The 14,993-nt window shown below is 41.4% G+C and overlaps 1 protein-coding gene across 1 annotated transcript; it reads left to right on the forward strand.

Annotated features, from left to right (window-relative positions):
- The first annotated feature begins 9,822 nt into the window (after positions 1-9,822).
- On the forward strand, positions 9,823-10,395 carry LOC125412581 (interferon alpha-12). The gene has a single exon (XM_048453439.3). The coding sequence runs from the start codon at positions 9,823-9,825 to the stop codon at positions 10,393-10,395; it is 573 nt and encodes a 190-aa protein (XP_048309396.3).
- Positions 10,396-14,993: the final 4,598 nt, after the last annotated feature.

The following is a 14,993-nucleotide window of genomic DNA, read 5'->3' on the forward strand; positions in this document are numbered from 1 at the left end:
TTTTCAGGCAAACAGATGGAGTTAGAAAACATTATTTTGAGTGATGTAACCCAGACACAGAATGTCAATTATATTACATGTACTCACTCATAGGTGGTTTTTAAACATAAAGCAAAAGAAAACCAGCCTACAACCCACAATCCCAGAGAATTTAGACAACAATGAGAACACTAAGAGAGACTTACACAGACTTACTTAATCTACATGGGAAGTAGAAAGTATAAAAAGACAAGATCTCCTGAAAAAATTGGAAGCATGGGGACCTTGGGGGAGGGTTGAAGCGGGGAGGGAAGAGGCAGGGAGGGGAGCAGAGAAAAATATAGAGCTCAATAAAAATAAATAAAATATACATAATTTACCAATAGATACTCATCTTAGGGTGGAAACTCCTGACTTCCTGTCAGTTCCAAGTAGGGATTTTTGTCTGGGTTGATGTGTTCAGGCCTTGTGGTCAGCAGTCACAGCCATGGTCATTTCATATGTGCAAGTGTCCTGTTGTATCCTGAAAATGCTCTTGCTGAGTCCTCCCCTGCCTCTAGATCTTACACTCTTTCCACTGCATCTTCTGGTTCTTGAGTTTGGGAGGGGAGAATGGGATAGAAATATCATATTTAGGATTGAGAACTCTTCCAATGTTTATTCTCTGCTTGGTAGTCAGTTTGGTATCTCTTAGTTTACAATCTGCCAATAAATGCAAAAAGAATATTCTCTGATGAGGTTGAGGGATGCAGTAATCCATCAGAAGTACCCCTGTGATCTGAAGCCAGGTGTTAGACGCCTCCACTGTGGCTCTTTTTCTTCCATCGTGTTTCTGCTATTTAGTTCTTCCTGTTCCATAACTGTTTTAATATTGGCATTGTTGGAAGAGCATTATTGAAATATTGATTGTGATCACATTGACTCCGTAGATGACTTTCAAAACTTAATCAGGAACCATTCCTTGCTGCACCAAAGACCACAGGACCCACCAATACCACCTGAGGAATGTCTGACATCGTGTATGGAGATCCCTGTTCTCATGGTCCTAGCTCCCACCCCTCAGGAATCTACAGCACTTCAGTGACCAAGTTGCAGGACCCTTTTCCTCCAACCATCTCCCACTGCACCAGTGACTCCTGGACCTATTGGCCTTACCTGCAGCTGGGGGGGCGGGCAGGTAAGTGTCTGTTTCCCTGGCTAAAGAGCCTGACTCTCTAGACCCTAGGCCCAAAAGACATAGAGAGGATATCCACATTAACAAAATCAGAAATTAAAGGGGGGACAAAACAACAAACACAGAGGAAATCCAGAGAATCATTATGTCATACTTCAAAAAAAAATTGTACTACACTAAATTGGAAGATTTACAGTAATGGATAATTTTCTAAATAGGTACCACATACAATGTTGAAACAAGATTAGACAAACAATTTAAATAGATCTATATCCTCCAAGGAAATAGAAGCCGTCATTAAAAGTCTCCCAACCAAAATAGCCCAGGGACAGATAGTTTCAGTGCAGAATTCTACCAGAATTTCAAAAAAGAGCTAATACAAATATTTCTCAAGTTGTCCCATATGATAGAAACAGAAGGAACATTGCCAAACTTGTATTATGAGTCTACAGTTACCCTGATACCCAAATCACACAAGTACCCAACTAAGAAAGAAATACAGAACAACTCCCTCATGGACATTGATGCAAAAATACTCAGTAAAATACTGGCAAACTGAATCCAAGGAACATCAAAAAAAATCATCCACCCTGATCAAGTAGGCTTTGTCTCAGAGATGTGGGAATGGATCAACGTATGAAGAGCTGCCAATTTAATTCACCATATAATTATACTGAAAGAAAAAAGCACATGATCATCTCATTAGATGCTGAAAATGCCTTGGACAAAATCTAATACCCCTTCATGATAAAAAGTCTTGGAGAGATGAGGGATATAAAGAATGTATCAAGCCATGATAAAGGTAATATACTGTAAGCTAACAGCCAACATCAAACTAATTGGAGAAAAACTCAAAGCGATCCCACTAAAATCAGAAACAAGACTAGGCTGTCCACTCTCTCCATATCTATTCAATATGGTACTCTAAGTTCTAACTAGAACTAAGACAACAAAAGAAGATCAAGGGGATATAAATTGGGAAAAAGAAGTCAAACTTTCACTATTTCAGATTAAATGATAGTATACATATGTGACCCCAAAAAATTCTACCAGGGAACTCCTACTACTCAAAAACACCTTTAGTATGTAGTAGGATATAAAATTAGCTTAAAAAATTAGTATCCCTTTTATACAAATGATAAATGGGCTGAGGAAGATATCAGAGAAACATTCTTTACAATAACCACAAATAATACAAAGCATCTTGGCGTAACTCCAACCAAACAAGTGAAAGACCTATATGATAAGAACTTTAAGTTTTGAAGATAGAAATTGAAGAAGATATCAGAAAAAGGAAAAAAATCTTCCAATACTCTTGGATAGGTAAAACTATTAGAGTAAATATGGCAATCTTACCAAAAGCAATCTAAAGATTCAATGCAATCCTTATCAAAATTCCAACACCATTCTTCACAGATCACAGAAGAACAATACTCAACTTCATATGGAAACACAAAAACCCAGGATAGCCAAAACAATCCTGTACAATAAAGGAACTTCTGAAGGCATCACCATACCAAACTGTAGTGATATTTTATTTGTATTTTATTAAACAAAGCTTGCCTGAAGACCAGAATGCAAAGCTAAGCTACTAGAGGCTAGGGAGTGTTGGCATGCTTTTAATCCCAGCCCAGCATTTGGGAGGCAGAGGTAGACAGATCTCTGTGAGTTCAAGGCTACCCTGGGCTATACAAGATAAACCCAGAAACAGATCGAGGTGGTGGTGGCTCACACATTAAATCACAATGTTTGGGAGTCACACACACTTTTAATCCCAGTAATAGGGAGGTGGAGATAGAAACAATATGACTGGGAGGAGAGAGGAAAATAAAGGGGAAGAGATAGGAACTCACTGGCATGCAGAGTCTGAGGATTCCAGGAGACAGCAACCAACTCTTCTGGTGTGAAGATTTGGCAGAGGTAAAAGGTTCCTCTAGTCATTGGCTGTTTTGCTTTTCTGTTCTTCAGCATGGACCCCAATATCACTCTCTGGGTTTTTATTATTTATGCTACACCTGACTTCAAGCTCTACTCTAAAGCTACAGTAATAAAAACAGCTTGGCACTGGAATAAAAACAGATATGTGGATCAATGGAATCGAACTGAAGACCCTGGTACAAACCCAGAGACCTTTGAACATCTGATTTTTGACAAAGAACCCAAAACTGTATAATGAAAAGAAAGCATCTTGAGCAAATGTTTCTGGCATAACTGGATATCAACATGTAGAACAATACAAAAAGATTCATACCTATCCCGATGCACAAAGCTCAAGTCCAGTTGGATTGAAGATCTCAACATAAATCTAGTTACACTGAACCTAACAGAAGAGAAAGTGAGAAGTATTCTTGAATGCATTGACACAAGAGATTACTTCCTAAATATAACATCAATAGCTGAGACTCTGAGAGCAATAATTAATCAATGGGACCTACTGAAATTGAGAAGCTTCTGTAAGGCAAAGAATTTGGTCAATAAGACAAAATGGCATCCTATAGAATGGGAAAAAAACATCTCCAACCATGCATCTGACAGAGGCCTTATCTCCAAAATATATAAGAATTGCAGAAACTACAAATCAAAATACCAAAGAATATTATTAAAATTTGGGAGCAGGTTTACAGAGATAAAACTCAACAGAATAAACACAATGGCTGAAAGACATTTAAGGGATTGCACAACATCTTATGCCATCGTGGAAATGCAAATCAAAACAACTCTGAGATACCATTTTACACATATTAGAATGGCTGCAGTCAAAATCACTGATGACTGCTTATACTGGAGAAGATGGAAAATAAGGGAAACACTCCTGCATTGCTGCTGGGAACGCAAACTTGTACAACAGCTGAAAATCAAAACAACACTTTCTTAGAAAATTGGGAATCAACCTACCTCAAGATCCAGCAATACCACTCTTGGACATGAACTCAAAAGTTGCACAGCCATACAAAGACATGAGTTTGACTATGTTCCTAGCAAATTTATTTGTAATATCCAGATTCTGGAAAAAACCTACATACCCCTCAACTGAAGAATGGATAAAGAAAATGTGGTACATTTACACAATGCAGTATTACTCATCTGTAAAAATCAATGACATTTTGAAATTTGCAGGCAAATGGATGGAACTAGAAAAAACATTCTGAGTGAGGCAACCAAGATGCAGAAATACAAACACAGTTAGTGCTCACTCATAAGTGGATATTAGATATAAAGCAAAGAATAACCAAGCTACAATCCACAATTTCAGAGAGCTATGTAAAACGGAAACCCTAAGAGGGACACACATGGAGGGCCCCAGGAAGGAACATAGTTAAGATCTCCTGGGTAAACTAGGAGGGAGCAAAAGGAATGGGATGGAGGATGGGAACACGAGGGATCAAGAAGACCCAGCTGGAGGAGGGATGGGATCAGGAAGAGCAATGAAAGAGATACCTCATTAGAGGGAGTCATTATGGGGCTAGGGAAAAGCCTAGTGTTACAGAAATTCTCAGGAATCCACAAGGATGACCCCAGCCAAGACTCCTAGCAGTAGTGAAAAGGGTGTCAGAAAAGTCCTTCCCCTTTAGTGACTATCCTAAATGTCATTATAGATCCCCCATCCAGTAACTGATGGAAGCAGTTGCAGTAACCCACAGACAAGCACTGGGCTGAGCTCCTGGAGTTCAGTTGAAAAGAGGGAGGAGGGATCATATGAAGACGGGATGTCAAAAACACTATGGGGAAAATCACAGAGACAGCTGACCTGAGCTGGTGGGAGCTCACAGACTATGGACTTACGGTTAGGGAGCCTGCATGTGTCCTAACTAGACCCTCCTAATGTGGGTGACAGTTATATTGCTTGATGTGGGGGGGGGGGCTGGCAGTAGAAGGGCACAAGGACTTTTCCAAGGTGCAGAGGGAGAACTAGCTTTTTGGAGCCCATTTCCTATGGTGGAATACCTTGCTCAGTCCTGATACAGAGAGGTGGGCGGTCTTAGTCCTGTCTCAAGATGGTATACAGACCTTGTTGACTCCCCAAGTAAGACATAACCCCCTCCGAGGAGTGGATGTGGGATGGAAAGGAAGGAGGTGGGAGAGCATGAGAAGTGGAGGGAGAGGGAACATATAATAAAATACATGAAAAAGGAACAAAAAATCAGTTTCATATCATATTAATTATTTTTCTAGGGGTTTTATGACTTTAGATTCAAGCACTGCTTTCAGTGTTGCTATTGTTTCCCCATTTGAATGATACATCACTTTCTTTGGTTTCATTTCAAGTGGAGTAAGATTTTTTGGTTCTCTACCACAAAAACCACATTAGGAATTGCTTCCCAGGGAAGTTTAAAAGAAAAATCAGTCAGAATGTCCTTGTCTTCCTGTGTTTGTTTCACGCCCTCTGTCTTCGTCGTGAAGAAGAGAAGGTGAAAGGATGAGTGGGCTGGCATCCACCATTAACCTATCGCCCGAATAGTAAAGTTAGAGGAAAAATTATACACAGTTGAAGAATAGCGAGCTCTTCTTTCTGACAGAATAGCCTGAACATGTCTACCACTCATTTTTCATTTGTTGGGAATAAGAAGTCATGGCTAACATTACTAAGATGTAAGTGAATAGACATCAGTCAGTCAACTGCACCAGATGTCTGATAACCAAGCAAGGGTACACACCACTGTGTGCTGTATGTTCACCTAACAATTCATGAATAGCCACCACTCATTGATTAAATGTTGATCACAAAATAGTATTTGATTAAAAACAAATACTTATTGACTAAACTGATATTAACACAAACTAGAAAATTTCCCCATCAATGTAGAAAACCCAGTGTTTTGCCATTAACTTCTGGGATTTCTTGTCACTATGATACCTGACCATGTGGATCACATCTGAAAACAAAGTCCTGTCACACTGATAACTAGAGACAGGGGCAGTGACCTTCTAGGATTTATGAAACTTAAACCCAGAGGACATGACATTCAGTATGAGTTCTGAGTCATCATTTCAAGTCATCTCTCATGGAGTAAGATACAAGAGGGAGGGCTGGAGGTGCAGTGTCACTGTGCAGCAGAGAGGGCTAATGAATCTGAGAATGACTGAGTAAGTCCCATGTTATTGGAGAAGCATCACCATCCTGGGATCAGACTCTGCACACATACACAACAAGGAGGAAGCAACACTGATGGTCTGGGTGATTGTCACAGGTTGAATGACACTGTAAAACTCACTACATAAGTGGTGGGCACAAAGGAGGGGGTGTTTGTACTTATCTAAAAAGAACAGCCACAAGCCCTGCAGGCATTCATTTCTGAGAGGGAGAAATAACAGAGAACCCCTTTGCCTGTATGAGTCAGCTGTGGGAAGAAAGAGGAAAAAATATCATCTGGTTCTCCATTCTGAAGAGATTGTGCTATGAAGGCTCTGCCCAATCCCTGCCCAGTTATGGAAGCCCAAGGGACCTGGAGCATCACTTTCCACTTAAAGTAAACAAGGAAGCAGAGGACTAAATCTTATTCATTGATGATAAATAATAAATACATTAAATGAATAAAACAACTGTGTGTCAGTGTGTGCATGTCTTTGTCTGTGTGTGTGCATGTGTGTGTGTCTGTGTGTGCATGTGTGTGTTAGTGTGTGTATATGTGTGTTGGTGTGTGTGTGTGTGATTGTGTGTGTAGAGCTCCAAGTTCTCCACTAAGCACACGAGGAGGTCAGATGACAATTTTCTCTTTCCTTCTTGTTTCCCGGGACTAAAATCAATCCATCGGTTTCAACAGCGAGATCTTTTCCCCACAAAACCATTAGAGAATGACAACATGAAAAGCTTTGCATGAATTGTTCACACAAAATGCAGTATTAACAAAATAAAGACAATTTGAAGAAAACAATTTTTAAATACTTGAGAAGTTCATCAGTGTTCTTCCTTCATTCTTCTCTCACTCAGTACCTCCCTACTGCAGGTTTTCCACTCCACACTCCTCCATTCCCCATTCCCCTGCTGTACCTCCTCCTCAGACCAACTCTCCTCCATTTCACGTCAGAAAATGGTAGGACTCCCAGGGATATCACCAGAACAGATAACAAGCTACAATAAGACTACACAAACATTCATATCATGGCTGGGTGAGGCACCCAAGTAGGAGGAAAAGGGTATTCAAGATTCCAGATGTTACACTACTTTAATAAAGTTTCTTAACATGTGGTAACTCTCAACAATAATTTTTAATTAATTTATTTACTTATTTAAGAAGAAAGCAAACTATCTTTTTTTATTATTCATTACCAATTAAAGTTCCCGCTCTCTACTTTCCTCCCATTCCCTCCAAATACCTCCACCCCACCACTCCCTATCCACTCCTCAGAGAGAAAGGTACATTGCTTTGGGGAAGGTCCAAGGCCCTACCTACTATATCTAGGCTGAGCAGGGTATACATCCAAAGAAAATAGGTTCTCAAAAAATACAGTGCTAGCAGTAGGGATAAACCCTAGCGACACTGTCAGTGGCCCCACAGTCTGCCCCAGCCATGCAACCGTCATCCACATTCAGAGGGACTAATTTGGTCCTATGCTTCCCAGTTCAGCTGATGTTGGTGAGCTCCCATTAGCTGAGACAGACTGTTTCAGTGGGTGTCCCCATCATGGTCTTGACCTCTTTGCTCATATTTTCGTTCCTCCCACTCTTTAACTGGACTCTGGGAGCTCAGTCCAGTGCTCTGCGTCAGGTCTCTGCCTCTGTTTCCATCTGTTGGTGGATGAAGTGTCTATGGTGATATTTAAGATATTCATCAGTCTGACTCCAAGGCCAGTTCAAGCACCCTCTCCTCTATTGCTTAGGGTCATCCTTCTGGATTCCTGGGAATTTCTCTAGTGCCAGGTTTCTTGCTAACCCCATAATGGCTCCCTCAATCAAGATATCTCTTTCCTTGCTCTCATCTCTTTCTTTTCTCCATCTCGACTATCTCATTCCCTCAAGTTCTCCTTGCCCTTCCCCTTCTCTCCTCCTCTTCCCCTTCCACCCTCCTTCTCCCCCTACTCCTATATTCCCAATTTTGTCAGGTGATCTTATCTATTTCGACTTTCCAGTTAGATCTATTTATGTTTTTGTTAAGGTCCACCTTGCTACTTAGCTTCTCTAGGATCATGAACTACAGGCTCAATATCCTTTGTTATGGGTAGGATCCACTTAAGTGTGAGTATATACCATATTCATCTTTTTGAGATTCTTAACCAAAAGTTTCTTAAATTTTGTAACATGTGGTAACCCTCAATCATAAATTATTTTTGCTACTTCAGAACTGTAATTTTACTACTGATTTGAATCAAAATATAAATATATGATGTTCAAGGAGGTTCCTATACCCTCACCTGCTGTATCAGATAGGCTTGCAAGTCACTGAGCTGATGATGAAGAGGATCAGGACCTGCTGGCTCAGCTCCTAGAGCAGGGCAGTGAGAGTTTCAGCCTTCTTTTTCCCCCTTTCTTTTTGTTTTCTTATTCTTTTCTCTCCTTCTTTCTTTCTTTTTTTTTTTTCGAGAAAGGGTGATTAAAGACTTGCTCAACCACCTGGCGACTTGAGCCTTCTGGGTCAGCTGGGCATCCACCTTCTCCAGAGGGAATGCAAAGTCCTTTCTGTCCTTCAGACAGGAGAGAGGGGAGAGTCTCCTCCTATATACCAGGAGTCTGAAGGTTCTCTTGTTCCTGAAGTTAAGAGTCTGAGGCAGGTCACATCCCAAAGAGCAGGCTGACCAGTAGCTCATCAGCACCTGGAATGTCAGGAAAGCACAGGGTCTGACCATTGCGGATGTTGCAGATGCTGCTGTTCCTCTGAGTATTTTGGTCCTGAATTGTCCCTTCTCATCTCTGTCAAAAGCATCTTGTGTGGATGTATCTTAAATGGGAAAACCTAGATTTCCATCTTTTAATGCCTATAACTTGGTTCCCAATTCTTTTGTTTTTCTTGAATTCACTCTTTGTGTCTGGGCTCTTATTTCTCAGTCGTTTTTGATTTCCTCATTGCTTTTGTCTGTTTGCATTTGATGTGAGTGTTCATGTGTGTTAGGCAGGAAGTCAAGGGTCAGTTGCTACCTCAGTAAAGTCCTGTATTCCTTCTATCACAAGTTCTCTCATTTAAGGGGTATTCATCAGTGCAGTTAGATTAGTTGGACTGAAGCTCTGGAGTCTAATCTGTGTCTCTTCCCAAGTTTCAGGATTACAGTTCTGTGCTTCTGGGCCTGACTTTCACATGGGTGCTGAGAAGTCAATCAGGTACTCAAGCATGCGCTGAAGGAACGTTGAAACAGAGCATTTAATAAATTCTAAGTAAAATTGTGGATGAAATTTTTTACACTATTTATATTAGATGAGTAAATTTCATCTATATATACTGTAAAAGTTAATGTCTTCATTTAGTAGAAACATGTTAAATAACTTTGTTAAGATGAGCAGTGAAAGTGAAAGCAATAAAGAAAACCAAACTGTTGGAGACAAAATGCCCAGACTTGATCATAGATTGAATGTAAAAAGTGAAAAGAGAATTGGGAAGCAAGAGGAGAGCATTCAGAAAATGGAAACTAGTGCTTTCTCTTATTTAAGACACATGCACACAGCAGGGTCTTCAGAAATCCTAGAGGGGAAGGTTCAGGACTAATAGCCCAGAGGACCAGCAGCATCTGCAGCATCCACAATGGCCAGACCCTGTGGTTTCCTGATGGCCCTGGTGCTGATGAGCTACTGGTCAACCTGCTCTCTGGGATGTGACCTGCCTCAGACTCATAACCTCAGGAACAAGGAAGCCTTGACACTCCTGGCACAAATGAGGAGACTCTCCCCTCTCTCCTGCCTGAAGGACAGAAAGGACTTTGCTTTCCCTCTGGAGAAGGTGGATGCCCAGCAGATCCAGAAGGCTCAAGCCATCCCTGTCCTGCAGGAGCTGACCCAGCAGGTCCTCATCCTCTTCAGCTCAAAGGACTCATCTGCTGCGTGGGAGACAACCCTCCTAGACACATTCTGCACTGGCCTCCACCAGCAGCTCAAGGACCTGCAGGCCTGTCTGATGCAGCAGGTGGGGGTGCAGGAACCCCCCCTGAGCCAGGAAGACTCCCTGGTGGCTGTGAGGAAATACTTCCACAGGATCACTGTCTACCTGAGAGAGAAGAAACACAGCCCCTGTGCCTGGGAGGTGGTGAGAGCAGAAGTCTGGAGAGCCCTGTCTTCCTCAGCCAAGTTGCTGGCAAGATTGAGTGAGGAGAAGGAGTAAGTCCTGAGCCAAAGTGGAGGGGACTTTCTTGGACTAGGACAGTATACCTCACTGCTCAAAATCTGCAGTCTCATAACTCTCATTCATGAACTCAGTCAACCTGATATTTTAGGAAAAATGAGCAATCATCCTGTCTATCTGGAAAGGCACTTGTTCTCCACGCATTCTGATCTATTCATTCATTTATTTGTTTATATATTTATGTACTATTTATGTAATGAAGCATATTTTGTGATATAGTTTAGTATATATTTTTATTTTCTATAAATTATAACTTAATCTGAGTTTATCTGTTCATCTTTTTTAAAAAAGAAAATAAACTATCTTTTTCATTATACATACCAATCCAAGTTCCCTTTCCCTCCCCTCCTCCCATTCCCTCCACATACCCCCAACCCCACCCCCATCGTCTCCTCATAGAGTGTAAGGCACATTGCTTTGGGGAAGGCCCAAGGCCCTACCTACCATATCTAGGCTGAGCAGGGTATTCATCCAAAGAGAATAGGTTCTCAAAAAGCCAGTGCAAGCAGTAGGGATAAATCCTGGTGCCACTGCCTGTGGCCCCTCAGTCTGCCCCAGCTATGCAACTGTCAATCATAATCAGAGGGACTAGTTTGCTCCTATGCTTGTTCCTTCCCAGTCCAGCTGGTGTTGGTGAGTTTCCATTAGCTCAGATAGACTGTTTCAGTGGGTGTACTCACCATGGTCTTGACCTCTTTGCTCATTTTCTCATTCTTCCCACTCTTCAACTGGACTTTGTGAGCTCAGTCCAGTGCTCCAAGGCAGGACTCTGCCTCTGTTTCCATCAGTTGCTTGATGAAGGTTCTATGGTCACATTTAAGATACTCATCAGTCTGACTACTGGGCAAGACCAGTTCAGGCCCCCTCCCTTCTGTTGCTTAGGGTCTTAGCTGGGGTCATCTTTGTGGATTCCTGGGAGTTTCTCTAGAGCCAAGTTTCTTGCTAATCCCATAATGGCCCCCTCAATCAAGATATCTCTTTCCTTGCTCTCATCTCTGTCCTTCCTCCATCTCGACTATCCCATTCACTCAAGTTCTCCTTGACCCTCCCATTCTCCCCGCCTCTTTCCCTTCCATCCTGTTCCCCCCACTCCCATGCTCCCAATTTTGTCAGGTGATCTTGTCTATTTCAACTTTCCAGTTGGATCTATATATGTTTTTCTTAGGGTTCTCTTACTACTAGCTTCTCTAGGATCATGAACGATAGGCTCAGTATCCTTTGTTTATAGCTAGTATCCATTTATGAGTTAGTACATACAATATTCATCTTTTTGGGTCTGGGTTACCTCACTCAGAATAGTGTTTTCTAGTTCCATTCATGTGCATGCAAAATTCAAGATGTCATGGTTTTTTACCGCTGAGAAGTACTCTATTGTGTAATCGTGCCATATTTTCTTTATTCATACTTTGGTTGAAGAGCATCTAATTTGTTTCCAGGTTCTGTCTATTACAAATAATGCTACTATTGTTCTTTTTAAAAAATATGATGGTGGGATTCCCCAGGCAGCCTGCAAGCCAGGTAGAGGCTGCTGCCAGAGCAGTGCAGGGTCCCCGGGCGAGCAGCAGAGTCAGGGGGTTGGATGCGGTGGACGGCAGAGTAAATAGACATAAGATTATACATAAAGCTAAACATTTATTACTTTAAAAAAGGGAGACATAGACAAACATAGAGAGAGAAAACACATGTGCACACGGCAAGAGACGGACAGAAAAGGGGAAAGCCAAGATGGCGACGAGGTCAGAAGTGGCTGGAAGTGGACGTGGTTAGTTCTTAAAGGCATCGCAAAAGAATAACAGCTACTATGAACATAGTTGAAAAAAATGTCTTTGTAGTATGATTGAGCGTATTTTGGGTATATGCCCAAGAGTGGTTTTGCTGGATCCTGAGATAGGTCGATTCCCAATTTTCTGAGAAAATGCCATACTGATTTCCAAAGTGGTTGTACAAATTTGCATATATTTTCATTCTTTACCTCCTTTCAAAATTCTTAAGGTCTAAACTGGTATTCTGTAGCAAATGTTACATATATGATCAAAGTATTGTGGGTGTATGTGACAGTGCATAGTCTTCAGAGAAGCGTATAAGCCCATCTCACATTTCTTGTTCATTGATGATAAAATACTGTCTTTCCATTTCTCCTGCTTTTCTCATAATTCTGTATGGGCTGTCATTGCACTGTGCAGCAGTAGCCCAGAATATGTTGCTTCTGTCAAATTTTTACCTACTCCCCTTTAATCAACTATTCCCCTGACATTACCAGCCTCTGAACTTCCTGACTCTGGGACCTAGTATTCTACTTTCGACATCTAGGAACTTAAACGTTTAGGAAAACTAATATTAGTGAAGGCATGTACCACAGCATGAAAATAGAGCACACAGTAATAAATATCCACCCTGTAAACCACTGACAAACGACCTAAAAAGACACTTGGCAATCAATCCCCTCATAATAGCCTCAAAAAACATCCCTTGGAACCAATCTAGTCAGGGATTTGGAATATGTATAAAATGAATCCTTTAGCCCTCCACTATTGTCTCCCAATTTCATGTGTTATCTTCTTTGTAAAATTTATTTTTTGTAGTTGTTGAATGCACAATATTTGTACTCTGAAGCACAGTTAAAATTCATTCACTAATGAATTTAAAAATTCAAGGAAGTTATTGAGTTCTCTGCCTCTGAACATTCTTTCACTCATCAGTTGTATAGCTGGGTATAGAATCCTACATGAATTGATTTTGTCATACACATATCCCTACATCTTCCCTCACCAACAGTTTTACCTTAAAAGAGAGGTTGGTGAAAGTAGGCTGCAAGTGTGAGTTTCTACTGCAAGGTTACAGGGGTGGAAAGAAAACTATCTGCTTTTCTGCTTAGTTTAAAGGTCTCCATATAGTACAACAAACCTGGTGTGTGGAATTAAGGTGAACTCATCACTCTTCAGACTCAGACTCGGGTGAGTGAGTAGCACTGAATTTAATACCCTAACACCCTCTATTTCAATGAGACAGACATCATCCTGTTAACCTCAGGATGAACCACAAAAAATCTGCCTGAAGTTTTAGACTTGAACATTTTATGCTGAGACTATGATAGGGAGCATCCTACACTTAGTGTCACAGGTTGTGCTAGAAATAGTGAGAAATACCCAGCAGCAGAGACTCAAAGATGTCCCTCACGAAATTGAGGAAGTGAGCATCCTCATTTAGTTGTATTCATTATCAGCTTTAGAAGTACAGTTCAATGCGTGCTTCATAGGGAATATTCTGATACTAAAACAGCAGTCAGAGACTCCTTCTCCCTTGACCTACAGAATGCACATTGTGTCTGGTCCAGAAAATGAATTTGCACACACTTATAAGCACTCAATGTGACTATATTAACCCACAAGTCAAATAAAGCAATGAAAATAATATGTATATGTGCATACAGTTTCCTGCAAAAATTGGCCCTCATACTGCTTTTCACCAACAGGAGATACCATTAAGTCCATAAAATGCATGAAATAAAGACTTAAAGACAAAGAAATCAAATGAGTACTAGATTACCATGAGCGTGCACAGTGTCCACTTACGTATGTATGTATGTACGTGCGTACAGGGCCATTTACTGGTACATGGATAGCCTCTCAAGAACCTGATGTCTGAGGTTGAATCACTCACCCTGACAAAAGACATAAATTGCCAATATGTACTCATTTTGGGTTGGAACTTCCTGACTTCCTCTCAGCTCTGTGTAGAGATTTTTCTCTCTGTCTTGATGTGTTCAGGCCTTGTGGTCAGCAGTCACAGCCATGGTCATTTCATATGTGCAAGTGTCCTGTTGTATCCTGAAAATGCTCTTGCTGAGTCCTCCCCTGCCTCTAGATCTTACACTCTTTCCACTGCATCTTCTGATTCCTGAGTTTTTGGAGGGGAGAATATGATAGAATTTGTGAACTCCTCCAAAGTTTATTCTATGCATGGCGAACAGTTGGTGTCTCTTAATTTATATTCAGCTAATGTAATAAGAATATGCTCTCATGAGATTGAGAGATGAAATAACCCATCAGAAGTACCCCTGTGATCTGAAGCCGGGTCATAGACTCCTGCACTGTGGTTCCTTTCCTTCCATGGTGCTTCTGCTATTCACATCTTCCTGTTCCACAATTGTTTTAATATTGGCATTGTTGGAGTAACATAACTGAAATTTTGATTGTGATCACCTTCACACTGTAAATGGCCTTCAAAACCTTAATCAGGAGTCATCCTCCGCTGCACCAGTGACAATTGAACCACCCGCCCTTCTGCACCTGGAGGGACAGGTGAGTGGCTGCTATACCACCTGGAGAGCCCTGTTCTCTAGATCCTAGCCCCTGATCCTCATCCATATACAGCACCAACAGAGACCACACAGCAACACCCTCTCCCTCCATCTATCCCCCACTTCACCAGGAACCACCAAACCCACTGGGCCCACCTGCACCTAGAGGGAGAGATAAGTGTCTGGTATCTTGTCTGGAGAGTTCTGTTCTCTAGGCCCTAGCCTCAGCCCCTCCCCCATCTACAGCACCCCCAGCAACCAAACAGCAGGACCCTCT

The sequence above is a fragment of the Myodes glareolus genome, chromosome 3, assembly GCF_982192425.1.
Source record: "Myodes glareolus chromosome 3, mMyoGla1.1, whole genome shotgun sequence".
NCBI classification, from domain to species: domain Eukaryota; kingdom Metazoa; phylum Chordata; class Mammalia; order Rodentia; family Cricetidae; genus Myodes; species Myodes glareolus.

Excerpts from the sequence above, each read along its gene's own strand:
- LOC125412581 (XM_048453439.3), top strand. The coding sequence starts at position 9,823 with ATGGCCAGACCCTGTGGTTTCCTGATGGCCCTGGTGCTGATGAGCTAC.